Source organism: Bidens hawaiensis, unplaced genomic scaffold (assembly GCF_021521415.1).
Source record: "Bidens hawaiensis isolate Kalapana, Puna unplaced genomic scaffold, B.hawaiensis_p1.1 tig00070054_1, whole genome shotgun sequence".
Classification (NCBI taxonomy): Eukaryota; Viridiplantae; Streptophyta; class Magnoliopsida; order Asterales; family Asteraceae; genus Bidens; species Bidens hawaiensis.
Window position 1 is genome coordinate 25,969 of NW_027502319.1, and position 25,853 is coordinate 51,821.

General features: G+C 37.6%; 1 protein-coding gene across 1 annotated transcript in view; it reads left to right on the top strand.

The window, feature by feature from the left end:
- LOC143605534 (plastidic glucose transporter 4-like) overlaps nt 1–25,624 on the top strand; it is a 45,646-nt gene extending 20,022 nt beyond the window's left edge. The window contains exons 2-13 of the mRNA XM_077081613.1: nt 13,789–14,019; nt 14,893–15,007; nt 15,087–15,154; nt 16,280–16,412; nt 16,483–16,582; nt 16,662–16,774; nt 18,053–18,300; nt 18,396–18,540; nt 18,622–18,697; nt 18,785–18,873; nt 24,209–24,323; nt 25,303–25,624. Of these exons, the coding sequence (XP_076937728.1) occupies nt 13,789–14,019; nt 14,893–15,007; nt 15,087–15,154; nt 16,280–16,412; nt 16,483–16,582; nt 16,662–16,774; nt 18,053–18,300; nt 18,396–18,540; nt 18,622–18,697; nt 18,785–18,873; nt 24,209–24,323; nt 25,303–25,485 (1,616 nt within the window). The 3' untranslated portion in view covers nt 25,486–25,624. The remainder of the gene's footprint in view (nt 1–13,788; nt 14,020–14,892; nt 15,008–15,086; nt 15,155–16,279; nt 16,413–16,482; nt 16,583–16,661; nt 16,775–18,052; nt 18,301–18,395; nt 18,541–18,621; nt 18,698–18,784; nt 18,874–24,208; nt 24,324–25,302) is intronic.
- The last annotated feature ends 229 nt before the right edge of the window (nt 25,625–25,853 follow it).

Consider the following 25,853-nt stretch of genomic DNA (forward strand, 5'->3'; position numbering starts at 1 on the left):
TTTTCATAGTTTCTGTGATACGAGTTAGATGAAGACTCAATATTTAAATGGAAAATAACTCAGAAATTTCGATGTCTCCTATCTATCCACGAGGCGTGTTTAGCTTTCCCAAGTCACCCCGAGTTGACTTCGACCCATAGTGTCTGATTAGCTTGTAAGTATTCTTTATCTGTTTCCCGTTCTTCACTCTTACTCAATGATAGGGAAGTCTTGAAATCTTGAATGTAACAGTATCTCATAAGTACGAATTCTAATATATATATATATATATATATATATATATATTTTAACAAACTTATTGACTTCAGAGTAATAAGCTTCTGCAAGTCCCGAATCTGGATCACTGCAGTGTCTTGAAATGCTTTCTTCACGGGAATCAGAACACTCACGGGCTCGTGTATGACTGGGAAAACGCTTTTCTGCCAATCATGCGGAAAGATATATACGGACACATGGAAAACTCTTAAGTAGTTTCCACGTAAAATCAAGTACATTTAAGTAGTATCACATAGACTTTTACACACCATTAAAAAATTTACCTTGACATACAATGACTGTGCTAATGCCTTTTAAGCTTAATAACTTCACTAGTTAAGCACACACAATCAGTATATATATCATTTTCCAAGGTTGGATCAATTTTCTGTTAAACACAGCAAAGAACTTCTTACGAAGTATTAGACTTGAAAAGTAATTTCATTTCCCAATAAAATTTTTGATTTCAATCGCCCCGATCACGTCAAAGTCTTCAGGTAAACGGCAATCCTGAAGATCCAATGGATCAACTGGACCGACCACATACAAGTATGTGTCCTTCTTACTAAGAATGACCGACTAATTTTCAGCAACTGAAAGAACACACGTCATAACTGCCCCGATCACTTTCAGTCTTCTGGTTAATGGCGATCCTCATTCTCTAAGTCGAAACGAGGACCAAAACATATCCGAGGATATGTCCATCAAACTGAGGTAACCGACTAATTTTAAGCAATAATGACATTTTTTTTTTATTATTTTTTAAATAAACACAAAGACATGGTTACTCGGGATTGATCATCCCGTTCAGCTCAATTAGGTTTTGAAATCTGGATTTATCAAACGCTTTTGTAAACATATCAGCAAAATTTTCAAGTGTATCAACTTTTTCGATCTTGATCAGTTTCTTCTCAGCACAATCCCGTATGAAGTGATGACGAATGTCAATATGTTTAGTTTTACTGTGCTTCACGGGATTGTTAATTACTGAGATGGCGGCAGTGTTATCAATTAAAATAGGAGTGAGTAAGAAATTCAGACCATAGTCGCGTAATTGTTGCTGAATCCACAAAACCTGAGAGCAGCAGTTGGATGCTGCCATGTATTCAGCTTCGCATGTTGAAATTGCAACTAATGTCTGTTTCTTGCACTGCCAGGAAACTAATCTTCCTCCAAGAAACTGACAGCCTCCTGTTGTTGACTTCCGACTCTGATTGCATCCTCCATAATCAGAATCTGTATATGCCACCAGTTCAACGTCTCCTCCCTTTGGGTACCACAACCCTAGCTTCGGCTTGCCTTTGAGATACCGCAAAATCCTCTTCACACCTTTCATGTGAGATTCCTTTGGGTTTGCCTGAAAACGAGCACAAAGACAAACAGCAAACATTATATCAGGCCTAGAAGCAGTTAAATACATTAATGAACCTATTATTGCCCGATACAGAGTTGGGTCCACATCTGCGTCACCATCTGATTCAGCGCCCAATTTGTGATTGACGCAGATTGGAGTGTCATATGGAGAACTGTCCTCCATCTTGAATCTCTTCAGCACATCATGAACGTACTTCGTCTGATGAATGAACATCCCGTCCTTCTTCTGATCAACCTGCAATCCTAGAAAGAAAGTTAGTTCACCCATAGCACTCATCTCGAATCGTTTCTTCATGACAGCCTCAAAATCCTGACACATGGATACTCTTGATGCAGCAAAAATGATATCATCCACGTAGACTTGAACCAGCAGGAAGTCACATCCTTCTCTCTTCACAAACAACGTACTGTCGATCAATCCCCTTTCAAAACCATTTTCCAGCAAGTAGTCTGATAACGTTGAATACCAGGCACGAGGTGCCTGATGTAACCCATACAACGCCTTGCTCAACCTGTATACGTGATCAGGAAAGTCTGGGTCAGGAAAACCCGGAGGTTGCTCAACATACACAACCTCATCAACTTTCCCGTTTAGGAACGCGCTCTTCACGTCCAACTGAAATACCTTCATCTTTTTAAAAGAAGCAAATGCCAGAAACAATCTAATTGCCTCCAACCGGGCGACAGGAGCGAACACCTCATTGTAATCAATACCCTCTTGCTGATTAAAACCTTTAACAACCAGCCTCGCCTTATTTCTTATGATAATTCCCTTATCATCTCTCTTGCACTTGAACACCCATTTTGTGCCTATAGCATGCACATTCTTTGGTTTTTCAACCAAAGTCCAAACTTCCATCTTTTCGAACTGAGCCAACTCCTCTTGCATGGCTTCGACCCACGAGCTGTCCTTTAAAGCCATTTGATAATTCTTTGGTTCAATCTGGCTTATAAAGCAGGAGTACAAACATTCGTTCAGAATACCCGTTTCCTTAATGCTTGTATAAACACAGGTGTGCTCATTCAAGCTTCTTCTGGTTTGTACACCGGTGGACACATCACCAAGAACATTCTCCAAAGGGTGATCTTTGTGAATTCTCGTGGTCGGAACAGAACCGACATGCAAATTATCTTCCAAATTTGAAGAGATCTCATCTATGGTTGTTTCTGGCTGAGAGTGAAAAGGATTAATAAATTCATCTTCAGTTGAGGCAGCAGGGGTACCGATAGTGTTTGATGTGGAAGGTTGAGATTTCTCAATCAGCTGTCGTTGCAATAGATTCTCTTCCTCATCAAATATCATCTTCGTCACAGCTCTTTCGTCTTCTTCAGAAATTTCCAAATCAGGTACGTTAAACGACTTAAAAAGCTTAACATAGTCAAAAAGCTCAGCAGGTCCATTGCTTGGTTTTGGCGATTGGTAACTAGTAATGTCAGTGTTACAAACCACCTCCACCTTGCAAGTCGAAGTATTGAAGACCCGTCTGTTGGGAGTCCCAACTACATAACCGACTAAGATTCCTTCATCGGCTACTTCACCAAATTTCGAATTAGTCTTCAAAATCGAACAAGGAGACCCGAAGGGTTCAAGACCGCACAAGTTGGGCTTCCTTCCATGCATAAGCTCGTAACATGTTTTTCCAAGTCTCTTAACGGTTAACACCCTATTCAGAACATAGCAGGCTGTAGCAACTGCTTCAGCCCAGAACATCACAGGAAGCTTCGAGTCTGCCAGCATAGTTCTGGCTCCTTCAATTAATGTTCGGTTTTTCCTTTCAGCCACTCCATTCTGTTGCGGAGTATACTGAGCGCTGTATTGATGTTCAATTCCTTTCTGAAGACAGAAGATTTCCATTTCAAAGTTCTTGAACTCTGTCCCATTGTCACTTCTGATGTATTTAACTGATTTACTCATGACGTTCTCAACTTTTGTAATTAGATTCTTCACCATTTGAGCCGTCTCATCTTTCGATTTCAGAAAATATACCCACGAATATCGCGAGTAGTCATCAGTGATCACCAAGCAGTAAGAAGTACCCCCTAGACTTTTTACATTCACTGGACCGAAGAGATCCATATGAAGTAGTTCTAGAGTACCGGCAATAGAATTAATCTTCTTGGTGAGATGGGATTTCTTGTGTTGCTTTCCCTTCTTGCATGCTATACATTTGTCTTCAAAGTTAAAACTTTTTAAGGGAACGCCCATCACAAGCCCATTCTTAACAATGAAGTTCATCTTCCGAAGATGAATGTGCCCCATTCTCCTGTGCCATAATTCTGATTCTGATTCGCTTGCTTTTGTCATTAAACAAGATTCTCCGGTGGCCATTTCAGTAGACCTCATGTCCATCACATATGTATTCGTTTCACGTGGAGCTTTCATAACTATCCATTCGTCTGGTATTTGAAAACCAGGCTTCAATACGATCGCTTCATTCTTCGTGAAATGGACAGTGTAATCTTTATCACAAATCTGCGACACACTCAGCAGATTGTGCTTTAATTCCTCCACAAAGTTCACATTCTCCAGTGTCATTCTCCCATTCGACACTGTTCCTCTACCAGTAATCCTTCCTCCGCTCTCACCAGCAAAACTAACTCTTGCTCCCTGAACAGGTTTTAAATCTTGCAACAAGTGTTTGTTGCCCGTCATGTGCCGGGAACAGCCGCTATCTACAATCCAAAGACTGTTGGTAGCCCTGTTCAACTGTTCCTGCACAATAAAACAAAGAGTTAGAATCTTGGGACCCAAGACCAATTGGTCTTGGATCGATACGTCCCGTACCCTGGCTTTCTCAAGTTAGCATCAGGATAATTTCTGTAAGTCCTGTTAGGAAATCTCCTTGCAGATTGAGTGTAATGCCTCCCAAACCTATATGAATTGAAAGTGTTATATCTTGTGGTTTGGTTGAAAAACTGAGGTTTGTTTTTATAAAAACTTGAATTAGTTACATTTTGGCACTTTGTAAAGTTTTCATTTTTAGCAGTAACAAAATGACGCTTATCCTCAGTTTTATTTGGCCTCACACCTCTGAATCTCGGCTTCAGAGGGCAATCTGCAACTAGATGTCCTAATTTGTTACATCTAAAGCAACACCGACTCTCCTTTTTCTTGTCAAATGTTGGTTTGGATGTAGAGGCAGTGTTACCAGCCGTTCGTCTCACATAAGGTGGGACGTACGGATTGAGTGGAGAACTCTTTTTAGAAATTTTATTTTTATCTCCACCGGTGGGTAACCCTACCTTCTCTTTTGTCTGACCAGATTCAGACAACTTATCCGATTCCAATGAGGCTGGACTCGAGACAGAAACTTTCACATTTGAAACAGGCGAACTCGTTTCACCACAGCTAACACTTGGTTCTATATTTGTAACCTTGATGGGAGTTGTCTGAGTAACCTCGAAATCAACAGATTTCTGAACACTCGGATTATAAGTATAGTTGTGGTTAAAGGGTGGTGGAACTTCGTGATAACCGATTCCTCCCCTCTTTGCAGAGGTACCTTGATCACTCACGAGGTGATCAAGGATGGCTGAGGAATTCCTGAACTGCTCAAGTTTGCGGTTCAGTTCCACCACCTTCACCTGGTGGTCAGCAATCTGTTTATCCCGATCAGCAATCAATTTAGTTTTTTCTTCTAAAACTTCATAACTAAGATCAATTATTTCAATTTTCTCAGCAAGTTTAGTTTTTAAGCTTTGAATGTCTTTTTCACATGCTTTTATTTTAATTTTATAACTGTTTTCTCTTGCTTTCGTAAAATGGTGATCTTCTTTAATAGTTTTAAAATCAGCATCTAAACGGACGTACTGATCAGTTATTGTTGTTAGTTGCTCGGACAAATTCTCACAATTAGTACAAATATTCTTATTACTTACCTCGGAGCGATTGTCCTTGTCATCTGCCATGAAAGCTGATTCTTCTTCAGTAGCTTTCTCATTTCCATCAACCTTCTCACATTTTTCAACTTCAGCCTCAGCCATGTTCGCTTGCTCACCAGATTCATTTGAATGCAGGTTCCAGTTGTACTCACCTGCTTCTCTGGTCAACATGGCATTAATCTCTCTGTTAACTCCAGGGTGTTGTGTAGGCCGACCTTGTCCTCGTTCAACCCTCTCATTTCTACATTCTTTGGCAAAGTGCCCGTATTGTTGACAATTATAGCACCTTACCTTAGATTTGTCGAATCCAGGCCTACCACCAACAAACTTTCTCCCAGTTTTCTTCATAAACCGTTTAACTCGCCTCACAATCATTGCCATTTGCCATTGTAAATCCATCTCCTCCAGATCATCAGCATCGATCTGGTCGTAATCCTCATCCAGAACAGCAGGGTCCACAATCTTCCCCTGGATGTAGTTTTCATAGGAAGCAATAAATGATGCATAGACTGCAAACTGCTCTTCAGCAGATTTTACACTCATAGGCATCTTGGAATAATTATTGCTTGAGGCATTTGCAGAGAAAACACTTGTGGATGCTTGAGGCTTTGAAGTACTTGATCCTCCAGCAACGAAACAGACATCACCGTTCAAGTTCACAGAAACGTTTCCTTCATGAGAAGAGTCAGGACCTGACTCCCCTTTTGAGTAAAAAGCAGCAGATTCAGGCCTCGAACTTGAGCCTGAGTTAACCTTTGCACCATACATACCAGGGTCTTGTATCTGATCTGTTGGTGTTTCTTTTCGAACCATATTAAGCTCATAAGTTCTGAGCTTGTTTACTGCCGTTTCCAGATCATAATTAGGAAAGTCTCTGTCTTCCCTCATAAGAACGGTGTACATTTCCCACTTCGGTGGGAGAGCATCGAGAAGCTTTTCAACTATCTCTTCTTCTCTGTAAGCAATCGAATAATTGTTAAGCTCTGTCATTAGATGATAGTATCTGGTGATAATATCATCTAGTGATTCGTTCTTCAAATATTTGAAGACGGAGAACTGAGTCTTCAAAAGTTTAATCTTTGATGCACGGATACCCACGTTCCCCTCGAATCTATTTTCAAGAGCATCCCAAAGCTCTCTCGCAGAAGTGTACTTTCTGAAAGTATGGAGAACCTCTTGAGGAAGTGCCATAGTTATAGCTGCATGGGCCTTGCTCTCGGCCTCATACATTTTCTTTTCTTCATCCTCCATTTTGTTGTACTTCTTAACCACATCACGACCTTCGTATTGCATAGTTGGAGGGATATATCCATCCTGGATGCACACCCACATTTTTGCATCCTGGTATTTAATGTATTGGATGAATCTGTCCTTCCATGCCACGAAGTCAGTTCCTTTCATTAACCTCGGGGCCTTAGTGGCTGACCCCGCTTCTACTTCCATCTTGACTAAATCGGATATGTTAATTGACGACATCTTTGCGAAAACACGAAAACCCGAAAATTTAAAAAAAATCTTCCAAACAGCACAGTAGGCGAAGTTAAGAATAACTTCGCTTGAAAGTTAACTTCGCTGGAAAGTGTAACTTCGCTGGGTCTTAAATTCGCTTGACTGGGCGAAGTTAAGAATAACTTCGCTTAGAATGAGCGAACTTAGGAGGTAAGCGAACTTGGGAGGTAAGCGAAGTTGAGGATAACTTCGCTTTGGCGAACTTATGAGGTAGGCGAAGTTGTGGTTAACTTCGCTTAATCCTTATATCTTCGCCGAAACCCTACTTCCAGTGACGGCAACTTCGCCTGAAGAACGGTAACTTCGCCCGATGAACAAGGAAACTGTTCAGATCTGATTTCGCCAATCTAGCAGTTTCCGATCGATGTTATGGCTTGAAAATGACTGTTAAACACGAGTAAAAACCAATCCCAACAAAAACACGTCCCACGAATAGGTCAAACGAGACGTTTTCTACACCCGCGTGAAATCCCGAACCTCACAATCGAGCCGATGGCTCTGATACCAATTGTAGGTTCCTGGATGGATCGTACACGGGATGTCGCTATCTACGCAGGTGCGGAATCCCTGCGTAGGTAGATACGAGTGCAGAATATGTATAAATCAAACACACGAGCAATAACCGAAACACGTTATATTGATAACCGAACACGTGACTCGAGGTCACTATTACAGACTCTGACTTGTAAACACGTAACTCACTGATACACGAAAATGAACTAGCTCTCAAAACGCTCAACTGATTACCCTTAAACTGTTACGGCTGAACAGTTTAAATAAGCACGACAACTTCGCCTCAGGCGAAGTTGTCCATAACTTCGCTTGTTCAACAAGTTCGCCTGAGCGAACTTGTTGACAACTTCGCTTGTTTGACAAGTTCGCCTAAGCGAACTTGTTGACAACTTCGCACATACAAAAACATAAACATAATCATAAACATAATTACATTACAGACTCGATTACAAATGGTAGACTATGAACTACTGACACACATGTACCAACAGACCAGCCTCGCCTTGTTTCTTATAATAATCCCCTTTTCATCTCTCTTGCACTTAAACACCCATTTTGTGCCTATCGCATGCACATTCCTTGGTTTTTCAACCAAAGTCCAAACTTCCATCTTCTTAAATTGAGCCAACTCTTCTTGCATGGCCTCGACCCACGAGCTGTCCTTAAGAGCCATTTGATAATTTTTCGGTTCAATCTGGCTAATAAAGCATGAGTACAAACATTCTTTCATTATACCCGTTTCCTTAATGCTTGTATAAACACAGGTGTGCTCATTCAATCTACTTCTGGTTTGTACACCAGAGGACACATCACCTATAACATTCTCCAAAGGGTGTTCTTTGTGAATTCTCGTGGTCGGAACAGCACTGACATGCAAATTATCTTCTAAATTAGAAGAGAGCTCATCAATGGTTGTTTCTGGCTGAGAGTGAAATGGATTGATAAACTCTTCTTCAGGAGAGACAGCAGGAGAACCGATAGAATTTGATGAGGAAGGTTGACAATCATCAAATAGCTGTCTATGAGCCAAATTTTCCTCCTCATCTAGAATCATCTTCGTAGCAACACGTTCTTCTTCTTCTGTACAAAACAAATCAGGTATGTTAAAAGACTTGAAGAGCCTATCATAGTCGAAAATCCCAGGAGGTCCGATGCTCGGTCTTGGCGATCTGTAACTCGTAATGTCGGTGTTACATACCACCTCAACCTTGCCGTTCGTTGTATTAAAGACACGCCTGTTGGGAGTCCCAACTTCGTAGCCGACTAAGATTCCTTCATCGGCTGCTTCACCAAACTTTGAATGTGCCTTTAAAATTGAACACGGGGACCCGAAAGCTTCAAGTCCACACAAATTGGGCTTTCTCCCATGCATAAGCTCGTAGCATGTTTTATTAAGTCTTTTTACCGTTAAAACTCTATTCAGTACATAGCAAGCTGTAGAAACAGCTTCAGCCCAGAACACCACCGGAAGCTTCGAATCAGCCAGCATAGTTCTGGCTCCTTCAATTAAAGTTCTATTCTTCCTTTCAGCCACTCCATTCTGTTGCGGAGTATACGGAGCGCTGAATTGGTGTTCAATCCCTCTTGACAGACAGAAGATCTCCATTTCAAAATTTTTAAACTCGGAACCATTGTCACTTCTGATGAACTTCACTCGTTTATCCATAATGTTCTCAACTTTGGTAATCAGATTCTTCACCATTTGAGCCGTTTCGTCCTTTGATTTCAGGAAGTATACCCACGAGTATCGTGAGTAGTCATCAGTGATCACCAAGCAATAAGTTGTACCACCTAGACTTCTTACATTCACAGGACCGAAGAGATCCATGTGAAGCAGCTCTAGTGTACTGGCAATTGAATTTACTTTCTTGGTGAGATGGGACTTCTTGTGCTGCTTTCCTTTTTTGCACGCAAGACATTTGTCTTCAAAATTGAAACTTTTTAAGGGAACACCCAACACAAGCCCATGTCTGACAATATGGTTCATCTTCCGAAGATGAATGTGCCCCATTCTCCTGTGCCACAGTTCAGATTCCGATTCGCTTGCTTTCGTCAAAAGGCACAATTCTTCCGTTGACATTTCAGTTGAACTTAAATCCATCATATACGTATTTCGATCACGTGGAGCCTTCATTACTATCCACTCCTCTGGTATTTGAAAACCAGGCTTCAACACAATCGCATCAGTCTTCGTGAAGTGTACGGTATAATCTTTATCACAAATCTGCGACACACTCAGCAGATTGTGCTTCAGTTCTTCAACAAAGTTCACATTTTCTAATGTCATCTTTCCGTTAGTTACCGTACCCCTTCCTGTTATTTTGCCTCCACTCTCACCGGCAAAACTGACTCTTGCTCCTTGAACATGTTTTAAATCTTGTAACAAATCCTTGTTACCAGTCATGTGCCGGGAACAGCCGCTGTCCACAACCCAAAGATTATTGGAAGCCCTGTTCAACTGTTCCTGCACAAACAAAAGAGATTATTAAAATTTGGGGACCCAAGACCTCTTGGTCTTGGGTCGATTAACCTTCTTAACAGAACTCACACACCTTGGCTGACCAAAGTTAGCATTAGAAAAATTTCCACGAGTCCTAACAGGATACCTCCTTGGAGACTGATAGTGAGGCCAACCAAACCGACGTACATTAAGAGAATCAAAAGAATTATAGCATTTGGTTTGGTTATTAGTAGTGTAAAAACGAGATGTGTTTCTTTGAAAACCTGTATTATCTCTCAAATTTGAATGGTTTTCATTTTTAACATTTAAACGATTACCAAAAACCTTAGTCTCAGTTTTCGAGGGCCTCACCTCTCTTAAACGCTGCTTCAGAGGGCAATCAGCAACAAGGTGCCCTGTTTGATTACATCTAAAACAACACCTATGTTCAGCTTTCTTTTCAGCAGATGTTTTAGATGTGGAGGCAGTATTACCAACCGTACGTCTCACATAAGGTGGGACATATGGGTTGAGTGGAGTACTCCTTTTAGTTGATTTAACTTTTTCTCCACTAGTGGGTAATACTTCCTTCTCTTTTGTCTTACCCGACTCGGATGACTTATCCGAATCAGATGAGACTGGACTTGAAATAGAAATTTTAACTTTTGAGACAGGCGAACTTGTTTCGCCTTTACTACCTTCCGGTACTTTACCAGTTTCCTTAGCAGGACCTGTCTGATCAGCTACAAAATTAACAGATTCATGAACACTAGGATTGAAAGTATAATTATGGTTATAAGGTGGTGGAACCTCATGGTAACCAATTCCTCCCCTCTTAGGTGAGGAACCTTGATCACTAACGAGGTGATCAAGAATAGCAGAGGAATTCCGGAATTGCTCCAGTTTCCTATTTAGTTCCACCACTTTTACCTGGTGATCAGCAATCTGTTTTTCTTTCTCAGCGATTAACTTGGTTTTCTCTTCTAAAACCTCGTAGCTTAGATCGATCACATCAATTTTCTCAACTAATTTTGTTTTTAAACTTTTAACGTCTTTTTCACAAGCTTTAATTTTTATTTTATAATTATTTTCTCTTGTCTTTGTGAAGTGATGATCTTCTTTCAAGGTTTTAAATTCGGCATCCAACTTAACATACTGATCAGTAATTGTAGCAAGCTGTTCAGACAAGTTCTCACATTTAGTACAGATAGGTTTAGTACATACCTCGGAGTTCTAGTCATTAGCCATGAAAGCTTTTTCATTTTCAGCAGCTTTCATACATTCTTCAGCTGCAACCTTCGCCATGTGTGCCTGCTCAAAGAGTTCTCCAGGGAACATGTTCCAGTTGTATTCACCAGCATCAGACATCATGGCATTATTCCCATTGTTATTTCCACTTTGCTGTGTAGTCCTCCCCTGACTACGTTCTACACGTGCATTAGTGCACTCCTTTGCAAAGTGTCCATTTTGTTGACAATTGTAACACCTCACCCTTGACTTATCAAATCCTGGCTTTCCACCTACGAACTTTCTGCCAGTCTTCATCATGAAACGCTTCACTCTTCTGACTATCATCGCCATCTGCCACTGCAGATCCATCTCCTCCAGATCATCAGGATCGATCTGGTCATAGTCTTCTTCCAAAGCAGCAGGGTCCACAATCTTCCCTTATATGTAGTTCTCGTAAGAAGCAATAAAAGATGCATAGAGTGCAAACTGCTCTTCAGCAGATTTGACACTCATTGGCATCTTAGAGTAGTTATTGCTTGAAGCACTGGGAGAGAAACTACTCTTGGATGCTTGAGGTTTCGAAGCACTTGATCCTCCAGCAACAAAGCAAACATCACCGTTCATGTTTACTGACACATTTCCTTCATGAGAAGAGTTAGAACCTGACTCTCCTTTGGAGTAGTAAGCAGCAGATTCAGACTTCGAACTTGAGCCTGAGTTAACTTTGGCACCATACATACCAGGGTCTTGAACCTGATCCGTTGGTGTCTCTTTACGAACCATATTAAGCTCAAAGGTTCTGAGCTTGTTTACTGCTGTCTCCAAGTCATAATTAGGAAAGTCTTTGTCTTCCCTCATTAGAACAGTGTACATTTCCCACTTCGGTGGGAGAGCATCGAGAAGCTTCTCAACTATTTCCTCCTATCTGTAAGCAATAGAATAGTTGTTCAGCTCTGTCATTAGATGATAATATCGGGTGATAATATCATCGAGCGATTCGTTCTTCAAATACTTGAAGACAGAGAATTGAGTCTTTAACAGCTTAATCTTCGAGGCACGAATACCCACGTTCCCTTCGAATCTATTCTCAAGAGCATCCCAAAGCTCTCGTGCAGAAGTGTACTTCCTGAATGTATGGAGAATCTCTTGAGGAAGAGCCATAGTAATTGCAGCATGGGCCTTGCTCTCGGCCTCATACATCTTTTTCTCTTCTTCCTCCATTTTGCTGTACTTCTTTACCACATCCCGACCTTCGTATTCCATTGTCGGTGGAATATATCCATCCTGGATGCACACCCACATCTTTGCATCCTGGTATTTAATATACTGAATGAACCTATCCTTCCACGCCACAAAGTCGGTTCCTTTCATCAACCTTGGGGCCTTAGTAGCCGACCCCGCTTCAACTTCCATTTTGACTAACTCTGAGATGTTAATCGGCGACATCTTCTCGAAAACAAGAAAAACCTGAAAAAAAAAACAAAAATTCTTCCAAACAGTACTATAGGCGAGGTTAAGGATAACTTCGCTTAAGTGTTAACTTCGCTGGAAAATCCTTAAATTCGCGTGACTTGGCGAAGTTGAGAATAACTTCGCTTAAGGTAAGCGAACTTAGGAGGTAAGCGAAGTTGAGGATAACTTCGCTTAGGCGAACTTATGAGGTAGGCGAAGTTGTGGTTAACTTCGCTCAACCTTATATCTTCGCCGAAACCCTACTTCCAGCGTCGGCAACTTCGCCTGAAGAACAACAACTTCGCCCGAAGAACACTGAAAATATTCAGATCTGTTTTCGACGATTTAGCAGTTTCCGGTCGGTGTGACGGCTTGTATATGACGGTATAAGGTGAGTATAACACAATATCAACGAAAACGGGTCCCGCGAATAGGTCAAACGAGACGTTTTCTACACCCGCGTGAAATCCCGAACCACACAATCGAGCCAAAGCTCTGATACCAATTGTAGGTTCCCGGACGGATCTTACACGGGATATCGCTATCTACGTAGGTGCGGAATCCCTGCGTAGGTAGTTACGAGCGTAGAATACGTAAAACAATCACACGCGATACAAACGAACACGTTATATAATATAACTTGAAACACGTCTATTACAGACTCTATCTCTCGTCTATAGACTTACTGAATTACACGTGATTAACCAAAACTATATCTACTTAGCCGTAAACCCGTAGGCTATATAAATACACGACACCTTCGCCTCAGACGAAGTTGTCAGTAACTTCGCTCGTTGAACAAGTTCGCCTAGGCCAACTTGTCGACAACTTCGCTTGTTCAACAAGTTCGCCTAAGCGAACTTGTTGACAACTTCGCTTACATACATAAACATAAACTTAAACATAATTACATTACAGACTCGATTACAAACGCTAGACTATGAACTACTGACATTTATGTACCAACAAGTATATGTAATTATAAGATAACTGCTTGTAAAATAAATTAAAAATTAAATGAAATGAGAAATCTTGCAATATACAAATTACAAACACAAAAAACCAACTTATAATTATCCCGAAACCGATCTGGTTGACCCTACGAACATCCCTCATGAAAACAACACGTTGAGTCTTACCACATATTTTCACCGTTTTGACTTTATGTCTACAAGCTATACATTTGGGCATAAAAGTAAACGTGAGTTCAAAAATCAAAACCCTAAGGTTAATCACCGTGTGCATGAGCAATCTCCGGCGATCGTGTTTTGGGTCGGATCCTATGGGCGTTGAGCTTGGCCGTGTAGGTGCAAGTGTGTTTCGATCATCTGCAAAACCCAGATCAATCAAGTCCCAAATTTCTGGTCTGTCCTTCGATTTACAGTTTCGGTTCAGTTTGATGTTGTTTCGTGATTTCGTTCGTGCTCGAATCTTAACAGTCCCAACTTTTAACCTATTCTTCCAACTTTAAAAATGTTGGGAAAAGCTCGTTGAATTTTCAAAGTTGTGCGCCAATGGGTCAAAGTTTGAATTAGGGTGGCAATCTTGACTCATAGGATAAATTAGTTGTATCAAAATGTATAAGATGGGTTAGAACGAGTCAAACTAAAAAATGAAAATGATTGAAACGGGTCAAAATGGGTTGACATTTCTCAGTTTTTTTTTAATTTTTTTATTTATGGAATGAGAAAACCGGAAGAAACTTTTTGTTATTTTTAGTTTTTAAGTTTTTTATTTATATTTCGACTTATAATTTTTAATTATTTTTTTGAATTTTTTGGTGAGTGTTTCGAAATGGGTCAAAATGGGTTGGGATTTCAAAACCCATTTCAAAACCCTTCACCAAAAAATAAAAAAAAAATATTTAAAAAGTTATAACTCGAAATATAAATCAAAAACTTAAAAAGTAAAAATACCAAAAAGTTTCCACTGTTTTTCTCGTTCCATAAAAAAAACCCGAGAAATGTCAACCCGTTTTGACCCGTTTCAATCATTTTCTTTTTTTAGTTTGACCCATTCTGATCCATCTTATACATTTTGATACAACTCATGGGTCAAGATTGGCACCCCTAGTTTGAATTATTAAAATTCAATATTTCAGTACTAGATAAACAAACTTCCCACTGCAACGTTCAGTTCTAGGCCTAGAATTTACATCTATTATTATTATTATTATTATTTGTAAGAGATTGATGTCATAAACCTAATTAGCACCAAATGTGATTGTGTAATTCTAGATGGAGATATTGAAGAAAGTTCTCTTCTCAAGAGCCAATTAAAGTCTTCTGGTTCAGTTTTGCCATATGTTGGTGTTGCTAGTCTTGGAGCCATATTGTTTGGATATCATTTAGGGTAGCTACATTAACAATCTATAAGATTGTTACATATATTATTAAAGTTGTTAGTTTATATCATTATTAAATTCTTTCAGTGTGGTTAATGGTGCACTGGAATACCTTGCAAAAGATCTTGGTATTGTGGAAAACACTGTTCTACAAGGTAAGTTGTTTTGAATTAGTATGTTGGCACTCGTGTTGGGTTCGCGGGTTGTAACCTTTTGTCTAAACGAGTCCAAAACGTTGGCGGTTAAATTGGTTGTAAACGGGTTGTAAGCGAGCTGTAACATAAGGGTTAAACAGGTTGTGAATTGGTTGGCTGGATGACCCGTAAAACTTGATTTTTTTTACGGGTCATGTCTGGACTTGTCTTTTTCTGAACGAGCCAAACAGGTTGTCGGGTTGAGCGTTTAAAACCTTGTTGTTTTATACGGGTCATGTCCGGACTTGTCTTTATCTAAACAAGCCAAAACAAGTTGTCAGGTTATATATGTGATGTAATCAAGTTGTGAATGCGTTAATAAGTTGGTTTTAAACGAGCTGTAATAAATGAATTATACGGGTCATACACTGATTGGCGGGTTGACCCTATAAAACCTGATTTTACGGATCGTGTCAAGAGTTGGCATCAATCTAAATGAGTCAAACAGGCTGTCAGGTTACAAACGGGATGTAATCAAGTTATAAATGGGTTAAACTGGTTGTAAACGACTTGTAACAAATGGTTTTAAACGGTCGTAAGTTGGTTGGCCGATTGTCCGTTGACCCCCCGAACAGGACCAAATTATTATATGGGTTAGACATGACTATTGGAACGGAACCTATAGTTTTCTTCAATGGCGGTAAGAAAATTTTGGGGTCGGTTGACTACAATAATTTTCTTTGGCCCGGTTCTGGTCAGAAGTCGGATCATATTAAAAAAAAGATTAAACTAAATGTCATATGACCAAAATAAGTATTGTCATTACAAATGCAAAATGAAAGTACAATATATCTAAAGTTCTTCACAACTGCTTTTCATTTTTTTTTTAAATCTAACCATAACATCATTTATAGAGATATTCTTAGCAAGTCATTTTCAGGTATTACAAATACAACTATCTTTTGAACTCTCGTCACTAATCTGATTTTAGACTTCATGTACTTCATTGCCAAAAAAACATCTTTCAGTGGTTGTGGTTGCGATGGGTCATGGGTAATACGAGAGCTAGTCCGACTAAACTAAAACAAAGCTTATTGGCTAGTTTATATGCAAATTGTTTGTTTTATTTCATTATTATCATTGCAGGATGGGTTGTTAGCACGCTTCTCGCTGGTGCCACTGTTGGTTCATTTACAGGGGGATCACTTGCAGACCATTTTGGAAGAACAAAAACTTTCATATTGGATGCAGTCCCACTTACCATTGGAGCTATTCTTTGGTTAGATATGCTTTTAATTTGTTGTAAATTTTTTACGTTTAAAGCGATATAACATTATAAACTTTTCCAGCGCGACAGCAATGAACGCCGAAACTATGATAATAGGCCGTTTACTTTCCGGCATTGGAATCGGCATATCATCTGCTATTGTCCCTCTGTATATATCTGAGGTAACTGTATCATTAACATATTCTGACTTTCTGGTTAACATCCTTACACTTCTGACTTTTTGGTCACCCTGTCTTTTAGATCTCGCCAACTGAAATTCGAGGTACACTTGGATCCATCAATCAGTTATTCATTTGCATTGGGATTCTTGCGGCTTTGGTAGCTGGATTGCCCTTAGCTAGAAACCCTATATGGTAATGTCTTAATCCTATTTGCATTTTATATATTCAAACTACGAGTGTAAATAAGCCGAGTCGCTCATAAACTACTTGATACTGACTCGCTTAAAGCTCAAACCGAGCTTATGCTAAGCCTCAAGCCTCACATATCAAGTTTGACTAGGCTCGCAATTTTTTTCATATATTAACAATGTTTGAGATTAGTTTTACCGTATTTTATATATAAATTTTGTATTACATATATGAATCACAAGTTTACATATGTCTAAAATTTAGGTAATAAAAAATTTATATATATGCAAAAAGAAATTTAGATATGTTTAAAAACTAATTTTCATAATTGTAATCATAAATATAGATATAAAAAATGATAAAACTACACTCAAATAACATGAACATACAAAATGTTTTATAAAAAACATTAGTTATTAAGAGTTCCTTCAAGTTCTTAAATAATTTAAGAGTTCTGTAATGATACTCATCACACATACACACACACACACACACCAGCTTTTATCCCCCGTATTACGGGGTTGTTTTATGCTATTCGTTTATAATATTTATATATACTTTTTGGATTCTAATTTTATATAATGTAAGGGAAGCTATATAGGTTTGGTGAGACCCATGACCCGCTTATGTTTTTACTATAAAATTGTTTCTTCATCACCATCATCATCGTACTCAGTATATCCCACCAATAGCAATGCTATGGTAGGGTCTGAGGAGGGTAAGATGTAGACAGCCTTACCTGAATCCCATAGGGATAGAGAGGCTGCTTCCGGTATAAAATTGTTTCTTAATTATAAATAATAACTTAAAAAAAATCAGATATTAATTTTTAGTATATACCTTTATAGGATTTTCATGTCAAATATTTGGTGAGATTAAGGTGAAACTCATACCCGTGAATTCGTGTCAAATGCATGAGAAGTCTCCATTTACAAATAATGCAATCTGGTGGCTTGAGAGAATGTAGGGAGTAACTAGAGAGCTTTTAAATGTTTCGTTTATATATATATATATATATTCCCCTTTAAACTTGCAAGGTTACATATTTTTGTGAATCATGCTTGAAGAGCATTGAATATTATGCATTGTAAATCTGTGTTTTCAGGAATACATGAAGGTCACACTAAATATCTAATTACTTGTTAAATGTTATTATATATGATGTTATAACAAATGACAAAAATAAGTAATTAATATACATTATGTAAAATTTTTAGTTTCACATGAACATGGAAATATTATATATCTAAATAGATAAAATAGTTAACATTAATATATTAGGTGGAGAACAATGTTTGGCATTGGTGTTATCCCCTCTGTTTTACTTGCACTGGGAATGATGTTTTCCCCCGAGAGTCCTCGTTGGCTCGTTCAGCAAAGAAAAATGTCACAAGCCGAGCAATCAATTAGAATATTATATGGAAAGAATAGGGTCTCCGAGCTTATGCAAGATTTAAATGCATCGGGTCAAGGTTCAGAAGAACAAGATGCCAGTTGGTTTGACCTTTTCAGTTCCCGGTATTTCAAAGGTATGAATTTATAATAACACCTAAATCGGAGTTTTTTGCATATATAGGATTAAGCTTTGATTAGTAACAACTAATGGTTAATCATTTAATGATAGTTGTCAGTGTTGGTGCCACCCTTTTCTTATTTCAGCAATTGGCTGGAATAAATGCTGTTGTATATTATTCTACTTCGGTTTTTCGTCATACTGGAGTTACATCTGACGTGGCGGCAAGTGCTTTAGTCGGGGTAGCCAATGTTTTTGGTAGAATAAGCTTCATCTTTACTATTCGCTGATAATAAACAGCTTTAGCATCATAGTTGACCTGTAGTTGACTTTTTTCTGGCACGATAATCGCGTCTTCTTTGATGGATAAAATAGGACGCAAAACACTTCTCTTCACAAGCTTTACGGGAATGGTATCATATGATTCATATCGACATAAAAATTGACTTATTTTATTTTCATTTTTTATTTAAACTTATTTGAATTTTATTTGGATCAAGGCTGCTTCAATGCTGCTGCTTTCTTTGTCATTCACTTGGGAGATTCTAACACCTTACTCTGCACCGCTTGCTGTCATTGGAACCGTCTTGTGAGTCAAATTCTTGACTTGATTTTTTCCTTAAACCATGTGTAGTGGATGGAGCCCCTATGGGGGCATTTTGCGCCACGTCACCATAGGGGCTTTTTGCAAAAAAAGGGTGTAGTGGATGGAGCCCCTCCCAGTCGTTACCTCATTATTATTAATTTTTCTTTTCCAGTTTTTTAATACGAATAAAACAAATAAAATTTCATTAAATAAAATAAATAAATCACATTAAAGTTAAAACACTACGTTAAAATACAAAAATAATTACATAAATAGTACTTAAAAATATCAGTTATCATTTATTACATAATATTAGCTACTGAATTGAACACATCAATTTGAAGATTTGCAAGTCAAAGACACTTATTTTTTCAATTACATACTCAATAATGGTTCAAATTCAAATTCATGAACGTGTTCGTGTCGTGAACAAGACGTAGATCGATATCTAGAATCAACGTGAAGATGCGGAATCCCTAAACGTGATCGAAAACAACAAGATTACTCATTATATTCTTTCTCATATATCTCGATATTAATGAAATACAATACGATATGACAATTATAGAACAAGCACAAGTTGGACCAAAAAAGCTCTAAACTCAAATGCCAAAACAACCTCTATATATAGGTTAGTTTGGGACTTCTACGCCGTATAAGTGGGTTATACGGCGCATAACTTATGCGCCGTATAAGACATACGCCGTATAAGTACTCTCATGAGTTTACAACATTCCAATACTTATTCTAATACATGGCCTAAAAGACCAAAGCGATAGATATTTTATGTACTAACAGACTCCCTCTTGGATATTGTTTGGTCTTGGTGTCTAAGCAGTAGACGTTCATGCTTCAACAGACTCCCTCTCGGATATTGCTTAGACTAGGTTTTTTCAAAAAACTTCGATCATTAAGTCCTCTTCAATAATTCTCCCCCTCAAGTCAACAGTTTCAGAATCTTCAGGCATATTCATTAAATCATAACTCTTGTTATCTGAACTTTCAGAATTGACATGTAAAACCGTTGAATTTACTGAACTTTTTGGATTTGACTGATATGACATTGTTATCCGAATTTTCAGAACATGACTCTTTTCAACACAAACTTGATCAGATGAGTCCTTTTACGAAATTTTGGTTTTTCTGGTTTAGGAACATGTTGGTTGCCTTTAGATGTAACAACATCTGATTTTGGAATGTAAGCAAACTTAGGACTATTCTTAAAACAAGAAGGTTCCTTAGTTTGTTTACGTTTGTCTCTTTGAATAACGAAATCCTTATTGAATTGATTTCGATACTGGATTTCTTTCTCGCTCTCAGATGTCGTACAATGTGCAAATTCAACCTTATTAACATGCTTATGCTTATACCCCACACCATGATCATTAGATCCATAAACAACATTCCCAGTTACCTCATCAAAAGATGCTTCTTTGTAACTGTTAAGCTTTAAATCCACTTTTTCAGTATCAGTTTGTAGTTCTTGTTTAAGTGCAGAATTTTCATCAATGTTTCTGTTTATGGTTTTCTCATTTTAATTAATCTTTTCCCAAAGTGCCTTTTCGCATTTTTGAAGTTTATCATAAGCTTCCTTAACACGTTTAAGATCATTTAGTAAAGAGTCCATGTGAGTTTTTAACATTTTGTACTCCACATCTCTTTTTAAACATTCTTTATAAAGTAACTCACATTTTTCACATGATTTTTCATTAGCACACTTATTCGTACTTTCACAAACATTAACTTTACTATTATTTTGGAAAGACAATTCACGATCCTTTATCTTCTCTATGAATTGAGTGAGATTGTACGTGTTGGGGTCTGATTGTATTGACATAATGAATATACCCCAAACTTCAGGTGAAGTGTCAACGAGTGTAACCTATCAATGTATTCGAACTTACGTTTCTCAATTCCGATATGTTTCCTTTTGCTCACAAGCTTGCAATATCTTTTAATTAAGCGATCAAACGATTCTTCAGTCATCATCTCAAAATCATCAAATTATTTCTTCAAAACTTGCTTTCTGTTTCTTCTCAATGCCTCTTCAATATTAAACAAATTCGAAAATTCCATTTTGAAAATTTTCAAAATTTTGTGTTTCCAGCGTGTAAGTTCTTAGGGCGTATAAGTTTTTAGCAACATATAAGTCCTTAGGGTGTATAAGTCCTTAGCAACGTATAAGTCCTTAGGGCGTATAAGTCCTTAGCAACGTATAAGTCCTTACATGAAATTTTCCAGAAATGTTCCCAATATCGAAACGAACATTTTGGTGCAGTCAGATTTTGATTCTGAAACGGGCTAATTTTTCGCGTTTTTTAACGATCTTAGACATTTAAGCAAAGTAAACGAATTCGAAATCCAACGAAACTTTCCAGACTTGATGTATAAATAGAAACGAACAATCTCTGAGATTTTGGACATGATTTGACTTTAACGAATCCGGACGAACTTTTAACGAAATTAGAAATAGCTCGATTCTTGACGTGAAACGAGTCGTAGATCGATATCTAGAATAAACGTGAAGGTGCGGAATCCCTAAACGTGATCGAAAACAAGATTACTCTCATGATTATATTTATTCTATTTCTCATATATCTCAATATTTATGAATTACAATATGATATGACAATTATAGAACAAATACAAGTTGGATCAAAAGCTCGAAACTCAAATACCAAACAACGTATATATATAGGTGAGTTTGGGACTTATACGCCGTATAAGTACTCTCATAAGTTCACAACATTCCAATACCATTACGGCGTATAAGTCTTATACGGCGTATAAGTTATGCGCCGTATAACCCACTTATACGACGTATAAGTCCCAAACTCTCCTATATATATAGGTTGTTTGGTATTTGAGTTTAGAGCTTTTGATCTAACTTTTACTTGTTCTATAATTGTCATATCATATTGTACTTCACTAATATTGAGATATATGAGAAATAGAGAGAATATAATGAGTAATCTTGTTATTTTCGATCACGTTTAGGGATTCCGCACCTTCACGTTTATTCTAGATATCGATCTACGTCTTGTTCACGTCACGAACACGTTCCTACAGGTGAGGTGGTCGATCGGTTCCTTCATAAAGGCCAGTTTTTTTATTCATTTGCCTCTCTTTCAATATCTCGGTGAACTCCTTATTGGTTGAGAATTTTGTTGAATTAGTTGAAAACGTTGATTCCCAAGGTCGTGTATATCAGCGAGTTAACGGTTCATTTCATTGAATTCTCCTTTCATTTCGGCAATCGCACCCACCGCCGACGATCCCGCCCCTTTCCACGACTTCTTCTACCATTCGGTCGCACCACAAATTCGTAGGTAAACCCTTGGTTTAAAAAGGCGCGCCGCGACCGAGGCGTTTTTGAAAACTCCTTATTTTACGTAAGGCGAGAAAATACATGAGGCGCCCTGAGGCGGCGCATTAGCTGGTGAGGCGTTTGAGGCAACGCCTCATGTGATGCAGTCTAAATTAGATTGAAAATGTAACTGTTTGGGCCCATCTGCTTAAAATATTAACGTTGGGGCTAATCTATAAAACATTACCCATCCATATTATATATATTTATCACTCTATCTTTAATTTTCATATTCAAAAGTTTGTCTTCTCCAAATATCAACCTTCTAGACGTTTCAAGTTTATCTTCTCCTCAGTCATTACTACCATCTTTTAAATCGGTTCAAACTCACCTAATTATTACACATATGTTTATGACTCAATAGGTATTTTTCTTCATTATTACTTTTTACTATACCTTTTACTTTTTACTCTAAGAATTTATGTGTTTTGCAACTTCTAAGTATGTTTTTATAATGTTTAATCTACGTATTAAGTATTCATGTTTAGTTTTACAAATATGTTTTATCTTTATGATTGATTTTCAAGTAGAATATGTCATGTATAATTAATTTTTAGTAATTTTTAAATTGAGCGCCTCACATACGTGAAGCTCTCACTTCGCGCCTAGCGCTTCGGATTTTTGAACCAAAACGCCTCGCCTCGCCTAACTGTTTTTTAAAACCAAGGGCAAACCCCTTAAAACAATTGACATTTGGCGTTTATATCGGACCATTTTCCCGATATAGAATCGCTCTTTCTTAGTTGGAAAAAAATGTTCCCAAACTTTGTCCCAAAATATGCCTAATTCTTGAAAGTTGGCTATAGAGAAAAGCAGAAACATATTAGTAACCGTTAGTATTATTTTTAAAGGAGATAAAATAAAAAATAGTATTTAACACTTACGACATTCGGGTTTATATAGGGTATAGATTTTAATTAATAATTTGTTTCTTTGTTTTTTTTTAAAGAAAAGAGGCGTTGACAACGGCTATTTTTTTGAAAATCATCACCCTCCCTTGCGCTTTACACAAAACGCCCAACCCCCATTTTTAACCAAAGCGCCCGGGGCGGTGGTGTACTTCGGCGCTTTGGGGGCGCCTTCATCACCCACTACCTTGGATATTAATTAGGCATGTAAAGAAAACCGAATGAACACGAAAGAAGCATGCTCGTGTTTGTTTGTTTAACTTTAAACGAAGAAACGATCGAACAAAAGAAACTAAATGAGAGCAGTTTTTTTGTTCGTGAACAAACTGAACATATTTGTGTTCATTTTTGTTTTTCGTTAACAATATAATTATTTATTTATTTATTTTTTAATACAACCCAAACAACTAAGTGAACATAAATGAACAGCTCACGAATGTAAACAAACGAAAACAACTAAGTGAATGAACATAACTAACTAAAACCAGCTAAAGTAAACATGAACAACAATAGAACAAATTGTAAAGAACTAAAAAGTTTAAGGGCGCGTTCATTTCACAGAATGGAATGAAATTGGAACTGGAATTTGCATATGATATGGAATTGGAAAGGATTAGCTTTGGAATCTGAACATTCCAATAGGAATAGGAATTGAAATCCAATTCCATTCTTGATGTGTTCGTTTGACAAATGAATTGTAACTAAGTGAATGAACATAACTAGCTAAAACCAATTAAAGTAAACGTGAACAACAATAGAACAAATTGTAACGAGAGTAAAAAGTTTGAATGTATACATTAATGAACATAAACAAACGAACGTAAATGCACATAAACTAACAAACATAAACAATCGTAAACGAGCGTTCGCAAACATAAGTGAACAATGGGAAATGTGTTCATGTCCGTTTGTTTATTAAATAAACGAACATAAACAAACTTCCCGTCGAACGTTTCACTGAAGCTTGGCTTATTTGCAGGCCTAGGTTTAATACTTTTTAAAAAATCATAAAAGAATCATGCTTATGTTGGTTGATCTTGGTAAAATGGTAACTAATTAACAGGTACGTGCTGTCCTTTTCACTTGGTGCGGGTCCCGTACCGGCTCTGTTATTACCAGAGATCTTTGCCTCCAGAATACGAGCAAAAGCAGTTGCGTTGTCACTTTGTATGCATTGGGTAAGTCGTGAATCGAATAAACAATGTTTAAATTAGGGGTGAGCATGGTTCGGTTCGACTCGGTTATGGAGTTTTCATAACCGATCACATTCGGTTGTAAACGATGCGGTTAATTCGGTTATTGGAAATGATGATTTGGTTAACCACCTGCTTTGGTCGTGGGTAGGGGTTGTAAAATAACCGTACCGAACTATACCTTGTTCATGTTTGTTCGTTAAGCATTTACCTAACAAACGGACGGTTCACGAATCACGAACACATAACCGAACATGTGTTCTTGTTCGTGTTCGTTCGTTAAGGAAATGGTTTTGTTCATATTCATTTGTTTTTGCTCGTTAAGTTCGTAAACGAACACAAACGGTCACATACACAAACAAACAAACATTTGTTAATTTGAAAAATAAAAATCAACATTCTTAAGGTTATAAACTTTATACAAATTAAAAAATAATCAAAGGTTAAATATAAGTTTAATAAATTAGAAAATATAAAAAACCTTTAATGAACGAACGTAAACAAACGAACATTGAACGGACGCGGCCTCTTTTCAAATTTGTTCATTTAGTTTAATCGAACAAAATTCCTTGTTCTTGTTTGTTCATATATAAAACGGTTCACGAATGGTTCGGTTAATTTACAGCTCTAATCGTGGTTGGATTCAAAATAATTTCAGTCAGTAAATCCACTTAATATGTTATATGCATTAATACATTATTTATAAAAGATGTATAACAAAACTTTCTTGACATACATCATATGATTCATAAAAAAATATAAAGGCTGGTTTATTTTCAGTTAGGTTTGGTTAATTCGGTTATTTACACAAATATAACAAATAACGAAGCATAAACACCGGTTCTAAGAAAATGTTAAGCGAATCATCGGTCTCCCAATTGGATGGGCTCGGTTTTTCTGCTCACTTGTAGTTCTAATATGGACTTACAACAAACTAACAAACGGTTACTTTACTGTTGATCAGATAACAAACTTCTTTATCGGGTTGTGTTTCTTGAGTTTGGTGACTGCATTTGGCATAAGCAAAGTGTACCTTGGATTCGGTTGCATTTGTGTTCTTGCTGTTATGTACATAGCTTCTAACGTTGTTGAAACCAAGGGGCGGTCATTGGAAGACATTGAACGTGAACTTAGCCCACCCATATGAAAGATTTCACAAATTTACATGATAATATTTTGATGGTAATGTAGCTTTTAGTTGTTTAGTATTCCGGTTAACAATTGGAGAATTGGGTTATTGGAGAAATAACAAAATTTGCTGTTTTTTTTTTCTTACTAATGTACTAGGCCTTATTTGAAAAAGACAAAATAACAAAATTTGTCCTTTATGTTTACATGATTTTTCAGTAGATGTCTTTTAGCGGAAAAAATGACAGAAAGTATCCTTTATGACAAAACCTTATCACGTTTTGTCTTGACTATAACCCAGTTAAGTTTTCTCGTTAAAACCAGTCATGTTCAAAACATGAGGGTAAATTTGTCTTTTACTCCTTGAGGGATTAACTTAAACTTTGA